At 46.6% G+C, this 16197-nt stretch overlaps 1 protein-coding gene across 1 annotated transcript in view; it reads left to right on the top strand.

Moving 5' to 3' along the window:
• Positions 1–16197, top strand: part of LOC126474604 (cytochrome P450 4C1-like) — a 179295-nt gene that overhangs the window by 13584 nt on the left and 149514 nt on the right. Inside the window, exon 2 of the mRNA XM_050102080.1 lies at positions 15766–15967. Coding sequence (XP_049958037.1) covers positions 15766–15967 — 202 coding nt within the window. The remainder of the gene's footprint in view (positions 1–15765; positions 15968–16197) is intronic.

The following is a 16197-nucleotide window of genomic DNA, read 5'->3' as shown; positions in this document are numbered from 1 at the left end:
TCCAGAACCGATTGCGGACAAAGTGACTGAGAATGTGACTTTAGCCAAGTCCTCAGTTCAGGTGGTTCCTCCGGCTGCGCCCGTGGCCGACGCTGATGTAGAAGGTGACTCCACTGTCGACTCTGATTGTCCCGACGGCGGCCTTTCCACCTGAGCGGTGCCACTTCCCCCGCCTTCGGTTACGGGAGGACGATTGCGTAAACAACGCTCCCATAAACGATGCAATAGTAGGCGCCGTACGACGTCGGAACGGGACTCTTCGTCCTGTCCAGATGATACACTAACTGTTGAGGAAATCAACGTTTCAGTGTCTGAGACCGTGGACGACGGCGTCGTCAGTGCGTATTTGAAACGGCGGCCCTCAGTGGCTCTCGTATCGACGGAGCGGGATGTTCCTTCCTCTCAAGCACCCACCGAAGGAGGAAAGCTACCAGCCGATCTGGCAGTGTCGGCAGCCCTTGAACATATGGATACCATGGTGACGGATTCACCCGGACGTGGAGCCTGGATTTTGAAGGAACAGCAGATCCCGGCTTGCTGATGTCGACTTCTGCCATGTGAGGGGCACCAGTAGCACCTGCCGCCGGGTTCCCGCGCATCTTCATGGCAGAGACCTGCAGCCTCCCACCCTGGTTAGAGCACATCTCCATGCACACCGTATCGCTGCACTGCCTTGTCCGAACTCCAGAACTCAAGTGCTCTGTGCGAGCTACAAAACGCGACTGCTCTCTGCGAGCTACTAAACTCGACTTACTGCCAACACTGCTCTGACCTGCGATTCTATTGTAGCATAGATATTCCATATCGCAGGCAGCTCGTGAGCAATTCATCGAAAATACGTCTGCTCAAGTGCGCTTGCGAATAGTAATGAACCCCTAATGAATCACTTACAGTGTTTATGCATCTTCCGGTACCGGGCGTCGCAACATTTTATGCGGAGGAGATTGCCACACTGTTCTTAGGCCGTCATGAACATCTCCTCCTTGGAGGGGACTTAAAGCTGGTTCTCGGCCGGGAAGATCAATACCGGAATTTTACACCGTGCCGGGAGTTGCGCCTTATTGTTCATGATCTAGCCCTAAGGGATACGTGGAAGGTACGGCGCGCAGACGACCCGGGATTCACATTTCCTACAAGTCATTCGGCAAGTCGGTTAGACCGCATTTATGTCTGCCGTAGACTGCTTGATGCTGTGCTCACTATCGAACGCTGGCCTTTGGTGTTCTCTTATTACTGCGCGTCATGCGTACATTGCTCCTTTCCCGCCAGGAGGTTTGGAGGTGTCGAGCACCATGGAAACTTGTGTCAACAACTGCAGGATCCTGATTGTCGCCAACGTATCACGGAGGCGTGGAGATGATGCGGACGGAGTCTCCGATCCTTACGCATCCATGAGGGACTGGTGGTTGAAATGTGCCAAACTGATGCTCCGGCGCATGTTCTGCACTTACAGCATGAAGGTAGCCGCTTGGCACAGGCACACTACAGACCTCTACTTCAGCATCCTCCGTGACCTTGACGGCCAGTCATCTTCCCCAGAAGTGAAAACTGAATGCAGCATGATTAAGGCGAAGCTACTAGCGATTACTTGCCGGAAACTACATGGAGTTGTGGGGCGAGACCGCAGACCCATTGTGGTGAGGCAGAAGAACCTCTCCATGCATCATATTGTCCATGATCGCAGACACTGCAAATGAACGTTAGTCACCGAACTCGTAGACCACCGTGCGCAGCGGGTCACCTGCCAAGCGGACATCGTCGATAGCTTTGTCGAACGTTATCGCCGAATCTACCGTGGCGATGATGGGGCCGTCCTGGACTACGATCCTATCGCCGTGGGCGTTCCGCGCAACCTGGCGCTTGAGGAGAGGGTTAGGTTAATGGAATATTCCACCTGCGAGGAGGCCACTACCGCTATCTTCGGGGGTGCACTGTTCAAGTCACTGGCATCGACGGGCACCCTCGAGTCTACACGATGGATGAAGAAGTATGATGAACTAATCACGCCTGCAACTTCTATTGCGCCAGCATTTTCGAGGGTATTAGTGCTTCCGTTTATAAGCCGTCGCATGAAATTACTATGAGCCACTACCGCCCTATCACCTTATTAAATAATGATTACAAGATTTTAGCGTCGATGTTGGCGGCGCGCTGCAGACCCCTCTTGCCACCTGTTCCCTCTACCACGCAAACGAAGCCAGATGGCACAGTTAACGCTCAGACAGGAAATGAAGACTGTCGTGAGGTGATTGGGCTGGCTGAGGCGGGCAGACTTCGTGCGGAGATCGTAGCTGTAGATTTTGACAGCGAGTATGACAGGGTTTTACATGTCGTCCTGTATTCTGTCTTAGAACGGGTTGGCTTCCCCACTCGCTTCAATAGCGTTCTTCGGTGGCTCTTTAGCAGCGTGCGTTCATTGGTCTAGGTCAATGGGTGTGTGGCGAGTCCGGTACAGATTCAACGCTCGGTCCATGTACCTTTATGTAGTGGTGGCGGAGACGCTCATAAGCCTGCTGACAACGCAGTTGTCTGGACTCTCCTTACGCGGTTCGCGGTTACACATTCCGATCTCAAGCATGCTGCTGGTTCGTTCTCGGGAGGAGGTCTCATGAGTCCTCGACACCATTGCAGTTAATGGAAGAGAGGGTGGAATTGTGATGAATGTGCGCAAATCCACGGCACTGTCTATTGGTCGCGGGCTACTCCCGGAAAATCTGGTGCCCCTGCACATTGTCCATCGTCTAAGCTATCTTGGCTACCTTGGGAACACACTTACGTCATCAAGGCGCCATACAGCGGCGGTCATCTTTCGTCAAGCGTTGAGAATTATCCCTATGGTGATCAGACACAGTTCCCTACGCCTCCTCAATACTTTGTAGCGTGTTGCCTAACTGAACGCCCATGCGGCATCAAGATTGGTTGATATTACGCAAATTCTACCACTGCCGAGTATTTTCTCACGGCTGGGCCCATCTTCAGACTACGCAATAACACTCTTACTCATCCCCTTCGTGCAGGAGGGCTTGGTCTTACGAACGTCCATTATCGTGCGGCAGCACTTTACATGGCCACGATGCATAAACAACGGCACAATGTCGAGGCCTCCTTTACGCATGATTTACTTGCCGTTCTTGTGCCAGTATCCCTCTCCCCAACGGTCCCAGTTGGTAGTATCAGGCCTGCGTTGGCACACACAGTGGCCTTCTTTGTGCAACTCAGTTATGCTCGCGCCGAACTTCCACGAAAGCGCCGGCCGCTTAGTGTCACCCGTGTAGTAGATCGCAACTTCTCATTGTTGCGGTGGACTGTGATTTATAGGCAGATTCATAAAAGCTCATTTCCGACGCATATCTGATGAACTTGATATTATGCGACCTGGGGGAAGCATCGAAATAAACAGCGGGTCCATAGCTTAGGGTTGGCGGACTCTCCCTCTGCGCCGTCTGTCGTAGTGTCGACGATGATCACTACCGATTCAACTGTGTATCTGTTGCGGATGTCTCGCTCTTGGAAGGGCAAATGGTCGCGTGTTTTTTACGAGTGTCACCGCATGTTATTAACCCCGAGTCCTTTCTGTACCCAGCGGTGGAATATTTTATTTCGACAAAGTCTCGGGAGGTTCTCTGGATAAACAGCAGGACTTTGCTATATCTAAACGGAAATACTCATAACTTGCTCTTTGATTTTTTGGTAATACTTGTAGACTCCACAAGCGGAGATTGCGCGCAGTTCACGTTATCACGCATATCTTGCCAATTATCTTAACAGCATTTTTACCACTCTTCCACTAAATTGGCGCGGCAGGTACCCATCCGATACGGAATAAATCATGTCGCGCCTACAGCTTGGATTCGGCCCACCTATCATCCTTAATCACTTGGCGGGATTTCAAGCGTTACAGTTGGGTGGATTGGTTTTAATGTGTTATATATGTGCACAAAAAATTAAATAAATAAATAAGTGAAATTAATATGAGTGTGAGGGTGCAGCATGGCGGCGGGAGATGGGATGCATTGCCACGCGGAGTGGCTCCCCAATTTGAGGCGCCATGTCACGGATTTCGCGGCCCCTCCCGCCGGAGGTTCGAGTCCTCCCTCGGGCATGGCTCTATGTGTTGTTCTTAGCATAAGTTAGTTTAAGTATTTCTACATCTACATGACTACTCTGCAATTCACATTTAAGTGCTTGGCAGAGGGTTCATCGAACCACAATCAGACTATCTCTCTACCATTCCACTCCCGAATAGCGCACGGGAAAAACGAACACCTAAACCTTTCTGTTCGAGCTCTGATTTATCTTATTTTATTTTGATGATCATTCCTACCTATGTAGGGTGGGCTCAACAAAATATTTTCGCATTCGGAAGAGAAAGTTGGTGACTGAAGTTTCGTAAATAGATCTCGCTGCGACGAAAGACGTCTGTGCTTTAATGACTTCCATATCTGCCACACTCTCTCCCCTACTACGTGGTAATACAAAACGAGCTGCTATTTTTTGCACCCTTTCGATGTCCTCCGTCAATCCCACCTGGTAAGGATCCCACACCGCGCAGCAATATTCTAACAGAGGACGAACGAGTGTAGTGTAAGCTGTCTCTTTAGTGGACTTGTTGCATCTTCTAAGTGTCCTGCCAATGAAACACAACCTTTGGCTCGACTTCCCCACAATATTATCTATGTGTTCTTTCCATCTGAAGTTGTTCGTAATTTTAACACCCAGGTACTTAGTTGAATTGACAGCCTTGAGAATTGTGCTATTTATCGAGTAATCGAATTCCAACGGATTTGTTTTGGAACTCATGTGGATCACCTCACACTTTTAGTTATTTAGCGTCAACTGCCACCTGCCACAATCTTTTCTAAATCGCTTTGCAACTGATACTGGTCTTCGGATGACCTTACTAGACGGTAAATTACAGCATCATCTGCGAACAACCTAAGAGAACTGCTCAGATTGTCACCCAGGTCATTTATATAGATCAGGAACAGCGGAGGTCCCAGGACGCTTCACCGAGCGAGGTGGCGCAGTGGTTAGGACACTGGACTCGCATTCGGGAGGACGGCGGTTCAATCCCGCGTCTGGCCATCCTGATTTAGGTTTTCCGTGATTTCCCTAAATCGCTCCAGGCAAATGCCGGGATGGTTCCTTTGAAAGGGCACGGCCGGCTTCCTTCCCCGTCCTTCCTTAATCCAATGAGACCGATGACCTCGCTGTTTGGTCTCTTCCCCCAAACAATCCAATCCAATCCAATTCAAATCCCAGGACGCTTCCCTGGGGAACACCTGATATCACTTCAGTTTTACTCGATGATTTGCCGTCTATTACTACCAACTGCGACCTTCCTGACAGGAAATCACGAATCCAGTCGCACAACTGAGACGATACCCCATAGGCCCGCAGCTTGATTAGAAGTCGCTTGTGAGAAACGGTGTCAAAAGCTTTCCGGAAATCCAGAAATCCGGAATAAACCTGAGATTCCCTGTCGATAGCGGCCATTACTTCGTGCGAATAAAGAGCTAGCTGCGTTGCACAAGGACGATGTTTTCTGAAACCATGCTGATTACGTATCAATAGATCATTCCCTTCGAGGTGATTCATAATGTTTGAATACAGTATATGCTCCAAAATCCTAATACAAACCGACGTCAATGATATAGGTCTGTAGTTCGATGGATTACTCCTACTACCCTTCTTAAACACTGGTGCGACCTGCGCAATTTTCCAATCTGTAGGTACAGATCTATCGGTGATCGAGCGGTTGTATATGATTGCTAAGTGGGGAGCTATTGTATCAGCGTAATCTGAAAGGAATCTAATCGGTATACAATCTGGACCTGAAGACTTGCCCGTATCAAGCGATTTGAGTTGCTTCGCAACCCCTAAGGTATCTACCTGTAAGAAACTCATGCTAGCAGATGTTCGTGTTTCAAATTCTGGAATATTCCATTCGTCTTCCCTGGTGAAGGAATTTCGGAAAACTGCGTTCAATAACTCCGCTTTAGCGGCACAGTCATCGGTAACAGTACCATCGGCACTGCGCAGCGAAGGTATTGACTGCGTCTTGCCACTTGTGTACTTCATATACCACCAGAATTTCTTCGGATTTTCTACCAAATTTCGAGACAATTTTTCGTTGTGGAACCTATTAAAGGCATCTCGCATTGAAGTCCGTGCCAAATTTCGCACATCTGTAAATTTTAAACAATCTTCGGGATTTCGCGTTCTTCTGAACTTCGCATGCTTTTTCCGTTGCCTCTGAAACAGCGTTCGGACCTGTTTTGTATACCATGGGGGATCAGTTCCATCTCTTACCAGTTTATGAGGTATGAATCTCTCAATTGCTGTTGCTACTATATCTTTGAATTTGACCCACATCTCGTCTACATTTGCATAGTCAGTTCGGAAGGAATGGAGATTGTCTCTTAGGAAGGCTTCTAGTGACACTATCCGCTTTTTTAAATAAAATTATTTTGCGTTTGTTTCTGGTGGATTTGGAAGAAACGGTATTGAGCCTAGCTACAACGACCTTGTGATCACTAATCCCTGTATCAGTCATGATGCTATCAGCTCTGGATTGTTTGTGGCTAAGAGGTCATGTGTGTTTTCGCAACCATTTACAATTCGCGTGGGTTCGTGGACTAACTGCTAGAAATAATTTTCGGAGAAAGCATTTAGGACAAGCTCGGAAGATGTTTTCTCCCTACCACCGGTTTTGAACAAGTATTTTGGTCAACATATCGAGGGAAGGTTGAAGTCCCCACCAACTATAGCCGTATGAATGGGATATTTATTTGTTACGAGACTCAAATTTTCTCTAAACTGTTCAGCAACTATCGTGTAAGTCTAGGGACCGATGACCCCAGCAGTTTGGTCCCTTAGCAATTTACATACATTTGAACATTTGTGATGCATTGTGGCCAGGCTTCGGGATTCGATCCCTGTTTACCTTGTCTCCTTCCACCTGTAGCTGACTGTGGCGCTAACAAACCGAAAGTACAAAGTAAATAAACCAACAAAAACTAAAGAAAGGAAAAATTAATTAAAATTAAAGATTCTTTCTTTACTTCAAGTATTGAGAAACTGTAAAAAAAAAAAAACAGGAATGTCGGTAGCCTAAAAGAAGTGGCAAACGTCGCACAATGTGGCAACCAATTCGCGGGTACGAATTCACTACATTCCATTTATTTAAATTGTCTTTCGATTGTATGCGAAAATGCTCAGTCTGATGAAGTTCAAAAATAATTCCCTATAAAAAAAAGGGTTGCCACTTTTATTAGTTATCGAAACGACCTCATTCCCGGGTTCGAATCCCGGTACCGTTTGAATTTCGAATAAAAATCAACATCAATGGCGGCCGAAGACTTCGGGCATAAGAAATCACACTCATTCAACCAAAGGCCTTGTCAAAGGGTGCCGAGAAGCGGGCAGAGGTTCAATGCACTCTATTGCCCTTGGGGTGGGAAAATGCACATAAAGGCAGAAGAATCAGCAATGATCGCATGAGGAAATTAATGAATTAAAGACACATAAAGCATATCCTCACGACATGTGGCCTCTAATTGAAGAAGTGTCGTGATGATCTCTCGTTTGGCAAAAGATTCTCGGCGAGTTCTCCATTCGGATCTGCGGGAAGGGATTGTCAAAGGGGAGGTGACTATGAAACAAAGACTGAATAACCAAGGAATGGATTACGTTCCACGAGACGGGGCATCGAATGTCAAAAGTTTGAACGTCGTAGAGAAAATAGACAAATCTGTAAAGGGAAATACTAAGGCTCAATCTACGAGGTGCATTCAAGTTCTAAGGCCTCCGATTTTTTTTCTCCGGACTCGAAAGAGATAGAAACATGCGCATTGTTTTAAAATGAGGCCGAGTTTATTGTCAATACGTCCCAGAGATACGGCAGATGGAATTTTACCGCCAGCGGCGAGAATGAGAAGTGTTTTAAATACTTAAAATGGCGACGTTTTCCTTACCTGAACAGCGTGCAATCATTCGTTTTCTGAATTTGCGTGGTGTGAAACCAATTGAAATTCATCGACAGTTGAAGGAGACATGTGGTGATGGAGTTATGGATGTGTCGAAAGTGCGTTCATGGGTGCAACAGTTTAATGAAGGCAGAACATCGTGTGACAACAAACCGAAACAACATCGGGCTCGCACAAGCCCGTCTAACAACATGACGAGTAAGTGGAGAGAATTGTTTTGGGGGATCGCCGAATGACTGTTGAACAGATCGCCTCCAGAGTTGGCATTTCTGTGGGTTCTGTGCACACAATCCTGCATGACGACCTGAAAATGCGAAAAGTGTCATCCAGGTGGGTGCCACGAATGCTGACGGACGACCACATGGCTGCCCGTGTGGCATGTTGCCAAGCAATGTTGACGCGCAACGACAGCATGAATGGGACTTTATTTTCGTCGGTTGTGACAATGGATGAGACGTGGATGCCATTTTTCAATCCAGAAACAAAGCGCCAGTCAGCTCAATGGAAGCACACAGATTCACCGCCACCAAAAAAATTTCGGGTAACCGCCAGTGCTGAAAAAATGATGGTGCCCATGTTCTGGGACAGCGAGGGCGTAATCCTTACCCATTGCGTTCCAAAGGGCACTACGGTAACATGTGCATCCTACGAAAATGTTTTGAAGAACAAATTCCTTCCTGCACTGCAACAAAGATGTCCGGGAAGGGCTGCGCGTGTGCTGTTTCTCCAAGACAACGCGCCCGCACATCGAGCTAACGTTACGCTCCCTACTCACCTGACCTGGCTCGTAGAGACTTTTGGCTTTTTCCAACAATGAAAGACACTCTCCGTGTCCGCACATTCACCAGCCGTGCTGCTATTGCCTCAGCGATTTTCCAGTGGTCAAAACAGACTCCTAAACAAGCCTTCGCCGCTGCCATGGAATCATGGCGTCAGCTTTGTGAAAAATGTGTACGTCTGCAGGGCGATTACGTCGAGAAGTAACGCCAGTTTCATCAATTTCGGGTGAATAGTTCATTAGAAAAAAAATTGGAGGCCTTAGAATTTGAATGCACCTCGTAGATACAGTGGGGGTCAGTGTAGTGAAATGGAAAGAAGACAAGTAATTCTGGTCAAATGAGTATAGTGTAATATCATCAGCAGGAGAAAATGACGTAATGAAAGTAGGATTCGCTATGAATAGAAAGGTAGGGCGGGGGGTGAGTTATTGTAAGCATTTCAGTAATAGGGTTTTCTCGTCAGAATCGACAGCAAACCTACACCGAAAACTATAGTTCAGGTATACATGTCGACGTCGGAAGCCGAAGATGAAGAGATAGAGAAAGCATATGAGGATATTGAACGGGTAATTCAGAGCATAAATGGAGATGAAAATCTAATAATCAAGGGGACTAGAATGCAGCCGTAGGGGAAAGAGTAGAAGAAAGGGTTACGAGAGAATATGGGCTTGGTGCTAGGAACGAGAGAGCAGAAAGACTAATTGAGTTCTGCAATAAATTTCAGCTAGTAATAACCAATACTCGCTTCAAGAATTGTCCGAGGAGGAGGTATAATTGGAAAAGGACGGGAGATGCGGAAAGCTTTCAGTTAGATTACACCATTGTCAGGCTGAGATTTCGAAATCAGATACTGGACGAAATGGCTACTTCTAGAAAGTGAAGAAATCGAAAAAGAAATGGTTGTTGGAAGGACTGGCTCAATATACAGTAAAGTCAGTACAGCCTTCGGTGAAATTGAAAGCAAAGGTGATAAAATTACGGATGCAACGGGAATTCCAGTATTAAATGCAGAGGAGATGGCAGATTTGTTGGAAGGGGAAGGTTTGTCTGATGTGACAGAAGAGAAAACAGGAGTCGATTCAGAAGAGACAGGGGATCAAGTCTTTCGCTGACACTGTTCAAGCTACACATCAAGGGAACAATGACGGGAATAAAAGGAAGGTCCAAGAGTGGGATGGAAATTCAAGCTGCAAGGAAATCAGTGATACGATTTGCTTGTGATATTACTATACTCAGTGAAAATGAAGAAGAAATAAAGCTCATGCTGAACGAAATGAACAGTCTAATGACTACAGAACATGGCTTGAGAGTGAATCGAAGAAGACGAAAGTAAAGAGAAGTAGCAGAAATGAGAACAGTGAGAAACTTAACATCAGGACTGGGGATCACGAAGTAGCTGAACTTAAGGAACTCTGATACCTGGCACGAAAGCACGAAAGTAACCCAAGGCCAACGGAGCAAGAAGGACATACAAAGCAGTCTAGCACTGAAAAAAGGACATTCCTATAAGACAAGTCTACTAGCATCAAACATAGGTCTTAATTTGAGGAAAAAATTCTGGGAATGTAAGTTTTGAGCATAGCACTGTATGGTAATGAAACAGTGGGAAAACTGGAAAAGAATAGAATCGAAGTATTTAAGATGTGTTGCTACAGAAGAATCTTGAAAATTAGGTGGACTGAAAATGTATAGAATGAGGTGGGGAAAGGAATACGTAGAAAAAACTGGGAAGAAAAAGGCACAGTATGATGGGACATGCGTAAAGACACCAGGGAATAACTTCCTTGGTACTTCAGGGAGTTGTAACGGTTAAAAATGGTAGGGGAACGCAGAGATCAGAATGCATCCAGAAAACAACAGAGGACACAGGACACAGGTTGCAAGTGCAGTAGAGGAATTCATGGCGGGCCACATCAAACCAATCAGAAGACTGATCACAAAAAGAACCTAAATAAAAAAAAAAGGCTATGTAGTATAATCTGACTCCTTAACTTTACCTTCAATAGCATGAAAATCCCAGGGCATACCATGGCAGATTTCCTTCGCCTAATCATACGGCCCTATGTTCCAACCGAATGCGCTGTTTTAAATGCCAGCGCTTTGGGCACATCACCTTAGGTTATAACGGCGAAACCACTTTCGGCAAACATGCCAAAGCCGCCCATGACGGAGACGGTTGCTCCTCTCCTCAAGACTGAAACATCGAAACGCACGGTATAGGCGCGTGGTGACACCATAAGATCTATAAGACAATGCAGCTTTCCACATTCACTACATTATTTTTTTTCAGCTCTTAAAAAGCCTATTTCCAGAGCCAGTGGTTCTAGAAAAACAGAAGTTTCTAGTGTCAGTACCAGCGTTTGTCAGAGCATTAGTCAAGCTGCATTTGTTTCAAAGCTCACAGCCATCCCAAAAACATCAGATAAAGTCACGTAGCACCATTGCAGAGCTGCCGACACCTCCGAAGACAAAAAGCAAATGGAAAGCTTCCACCACAGCAAAAACAGGCGGTAGATCATCAGACTATGTCGATGTCGTTCGACATGGCGATTCTGCTGCTTCTGCTACAGAGCCAATGGAATGCGAAGTCTACTCAAGGCAGCCATCTTTCTCCTCACCACGGCGGAAAGATATGGTGAAAGCGCAACCTTCGTGACAAATGGTTCCTATACTACAGGGGAACATAAATGGGTTCAGGACACATGTGGAGAAACTGAAAATGGGCACAGGCACACACCTCTGTGCTTGTGTTTGCAGGAAATGTATCTTAAGGCCACTGACGCCCCTGTGTTATGGGACTATGCCCTCCACCCAAAGGATGACCTGACTGGGGAAAGAGCCAAGGAAGGGATTGCTGTGTTTGTGGATAACACACACCACTCTTCTGCTCTTTCCTTGGTTACTGACCAGCAAGCAATATTCATTGCAGTTTTTGTGCAAAAGGATGCGATAGACTCTGAGGCTCTCACAGGTTTTATTACACAACTTCACCACCCATGCCACCGAAATCGATGGTCAGCAGAACTAACTGGATCCTGTTCATCCAGATGGCTCTATTTGAACACCGAAACTGAGTCCAGAATCACACGAGTGATCCATCATGACGCTAATTTATCCATCCCAAATCCTTCAGGTTATCTTAGGAGGCAACCTGTACCTTGACGGACCGTTGAGTCTCGCTCAGCAATTCGGGAAAGGCGCACAGCTCTCCGACAGTTTAGATACTGACCAACGCCAGACAACCCCACAGCCTTTCGAGTTGGAAGAACCAAAGCTCGACACGTAATTAAGGTGAACAAAAAAAGATCATACAAGCGTTCCTGGATCCTGTCAACCATTCCACTTGTTCTACAAAAGTTTGGGAGGCCCCGAGGAGGATTTAGGGTAAACACGGTCGTTTACCAACAGCAGCAGTGCTGAAAGAGGGGTGTCTCCAAACAACATCTAGGTAGAAGAGTGAAAATCTCATTCTGGAAAATCTCATTCTGGAAACATCCCCCAGGGCTGTGGCTAAGCCATGTATCCGCAATACCCTTTCTTTCAGGAGTTCTAGTTCTGCAGGGTTCACAGGAGAGCTTCTGTAAAGTTTGGAAGGTAGGAGACGAGGTACTGGCAGAAGTAAAGCTGTGAGGACGGGGCGTGAGTCGTGCTTGGGTAGCTCAGTTGGTAGAGCACTTGGCCGCGAAATGCAAAGGTCCCGAGTTCGAGTCTCGGTCCGGCACACAGTTTTAATCTGCCAGAAACTTTCAACATCTAGGTACATCTCTCAGACGATGACAGAGCATTTTGCAATGACTATTGCCAATGACACCCAGGACCTGGCGTTTCGCCATTGCGTGCGACTGTCAAGAGGGTTCAGTTGGATTTCAGACCCCACAACTCTGCCTCTTACAGCGGCCCTTTCTTCATGTGGGAGCTGGAATCGGCAGACTCGCCATACTGCACCCAGTCACTACCAAATCCTATACTGCATGGATCGACATTTACCAGCAGTGTCAGAGGAAATCCTCCTTGAATGTTTGAATTTGATATGGCAGGCAGGTCATTTTCCCAACTCGTGGAGACGGGCAATTTTGAGATCTCTCCTTAAACCAAGAAAGGACAGCAAATGTCGCAGTAGTTACCGGAGCATCACCTTAACGAACTGTGTAGACAATATCCTGAAACGAATGATTAATGGTCGCTTGGCCTCTTTGTAAGGGACCAGACAACTTCTTAGCCGCTCACAGTGTGGATTCCGGAGATTTCTGTCCACTGCCGAGAACGTGACCCTACTAAGGGGGGCTATTCAGCAGGCTTTCTGATGTAAGCATCACTGTCTCGGTGTATTCTTTGATATCTGGTGACAAGCCGTCGAATCGTTTTGAGTAAGAGAGAGTTGTCACTCAGGGTAGTGTTTTTCCGTAGCTATAAACAGCATCATATATACGGTAAAGAGTCCTGTGCAGTGCTCCTTATTTGTGGACAATTTTTCTGTTTCCTGTCCTTCTTTAAGTGTTGCGACACCGACTCTTCAGCTGCAGCTTACAGTGCAGAGGTTAGAGGTGTGGGCTGAAAAGAGGGATTTCAGTTTTTTGCTGGTAAGTGAGTCTGTGTTCGATTTGATCGCTCTCGTCGTATTTTTAATTTATCTGACTTGCATATGAGGGATATAGTTCTACGTTTTAAAGAGTCAGTGAGATTTCTGGACCTGATTTTCGTCTCCGAATTGTCATGGTCACCACACCTAAGAGACATAAAAGCTATATCCACAAGGCACTGAATATTATAAAGTACACTACTGGCCATTAAAATTGCTAAACCACGAAGATGATGTGCTACAGACGCGAAATTTAACCCACAGGAAGAAGATGCTGTGATATGCAAATCATTAGCTTTTCAGAGCATTCACACAAGGTTGCCGCCGTGCTGACGTGCTGACATGAGAGAAGTTTCCAACCGATTTCTCATACACAAACAGCAGTTGACTGGCGGTTCCTGGTGAAACGTTGTTGTGATGCCTCGTGTAAGGAGGATAAATGCGTACCATCACGTTTCCGACTTTCATAAAGGTCGGATTGTAGCCTATCGCGGTTGCGGTTTATCGTGTCGCAACATTGCTGCTCGCGTTGGTTGAGATCCAATGACTGTTAGCAGGATATGGAATCGGTGGGTTCAGGAGGGTAATACGGAACGCCGTACTGGATCCCAATGGCCTCGTATCACTAGCAGTCGAGATGACAGGCATTTTATCCGCATCGTGCAGCCACGTCTCGATCCCTGAGTCAACAGATGTGGACGTTTGCAAGGCAACAACCATCTGTACGAACAGTTCGACGATGTTTGCAGCAGTATGGACTATCAGCTCCGAGACCATGGCTGCGATTACCCTTGGCGCTGCATCACAGACAGGAGCGCCTGCGATGGTGTACTCAACGACGAACCTGGGTGCACAAATGGCAAAACGTCATTTTCGGATGAATCCATATTCAGTATACAGCATCATGATGGTCGCATCCGTGTTTGGCGACATCGCGGTGAACGCACATTGGAAGCGTGTATTCGTCATCGCCATACTGGCGTATCACTCGGCTTGATGGTATGGTGTGCCATTGGTTACACGTCTCGGTCACCTCTTGTTCGCATTGACGGCATTTTGAACAGTGGACGTTACGTTTCAGATGTGTTACGACCCGTGGCTCAACCCTTCATTCGATCCCTGCGAAACGCTACAGTTCAGCAAGATAATGCACGACCGCATGTAGCAGGCCCTGTGCGGGCCTTTCTGGATACAGAAAATGTTCGACTGCTGCCCTGGATAGCACATTCTCCAGATCTCTCACCAATTGGAAACGTCTGGTCAATGGTGGCCGAGCAACTGGCTCGTCACAATACACCAGTCACTACTCCTGATGATACTGTAGGTCTTCTTACCTGAAGATACTTGATGCTGTCCACCATGAGGGGATTAGGCTGGACATGGATGCTTACAGGACTAGTCCTATACCCTGTCTGTGTGCTGAGGCTGGGGAACAGCCGCTCACCTTCAGGCGGCAGCTCCTTATTGTGCGCCAGGCTTGTAAGTTCCTCGTAGTTCCGACTCGACCTGCATACCACGCTATTACTCGCCCGCCACTGGAATACTTTATCTCCAGTCATCCACGAGCAACAGTGCCGTTTGGGACCCCGTCTGCAGTGTGCACTGGTATCATTTCGTGTGAAGTGAGTATAGCCCCAAATCCAGGGCTTTAACCACCTGCCACCAAGGTTACTGCAGAGGTCTAGAGCAATTTTAGATGTAGTGCACTACAGATGAGATCGCACTCCTGCATATGTTTTTAATACTTTATTTTATGACATATTAACTGAGCACCACAACTCTGCAGCTGTCTTTACCGATGACTTCAAACAGAAGGACTCCGTTTGTTGCTCTGTTGCTTCCCTTAATCGTATCCTCAAGCTCCAATCGCCCCGGGAATTTATTGTCTTAGGTATATGTTCTTAATGTGTTAACAGCGTGACTGGCCTAACCCTTTTTTTATGAGGGTTAGACCAGTTATTATGTTTTCACCCCAGGTGTAGAGCCTTTCACTAATTTTCCTTTGTTTTACGGCGTGTGATATGGAGTGATTGTGTGGATCGACCCGAGTGAGGTTGGAGTGAGTTAGTCAGTATGATAACGTTTACAGCCCTTTTATCCTCGTAAGTTCCTTTTAAAATTTGTGAGGACGCTGATAACCTCGACGTTTAGAACCTGTAAACCCATAAATCAACGAACATGATATAGGGCTGTAGTTCTGTTGCTTTCTTTATATTTGGATCTGATGTCCAATATTTTTAAATGTCTGAAAACTGTTCTCATCTCAAGGAGTTTGTGATGAATTGTGGTTACGAATTGAGGTGATTCGCTTGAATATGCCGCAGAGACCATTACGTTATAAAAGGTAAACATTTATGCAGAGCGACGTGTATAACCGGTTAACGCAAAGAATACTGGGTAATCGCAGCTTCTTTCGCAGGTTCTATGCCGGTCCCAAACTTATTGTTGTGGTGACAAGGCCAGAAGATGCCAAGAGGCTTCTGGTAGGAGTCAAGATGCGTGGCAGGGACGCTTACGCAGTTACTCCTCTGCTCCCTTTCACAGGAAACGGACTTATCACCAGTAAAGGAAACATCTGGAAGGAACACCGCAGACTCATTGAGCCAACGTTCCACTCTGAGGTAAGCATAAAGAACTTAACGGTGACTAAAGGCAGAGAAAGGTAATTTATGTACTATGGTAAGGAGGACAGTTATTGAGATACTATGCAACGAAAGTTTATTTTCTGAGTTGCGCACTGCACACACTGTCTAAATTGTTGCTTCGGTCAAACAAGCCAAAAATTGGGTCAAACATAACTTCGTCTTTTGAATGGAAAGATCACATACCAATAAAAGTATTTTTTGTCAAT

Source organism: Schistocerca serialis, chromosome 4 (genome assembly GCF_023864345.2).
Source record: "Schistocerca serialis cubense isolate TAMUIC-IGC-003099 chromosome 4, iqSchSeri2.2, whole genome shotgun sequence".
Lineage (NCBI taxonomy): Eukaryota > Metazoa > Arthropoda > Insecta > Orthoptera > Acrididae > Schistocerca > Schistocerca serialis.
This window is presented reverse-complemented; position numbering and strand designations above follow the sequence as displayed.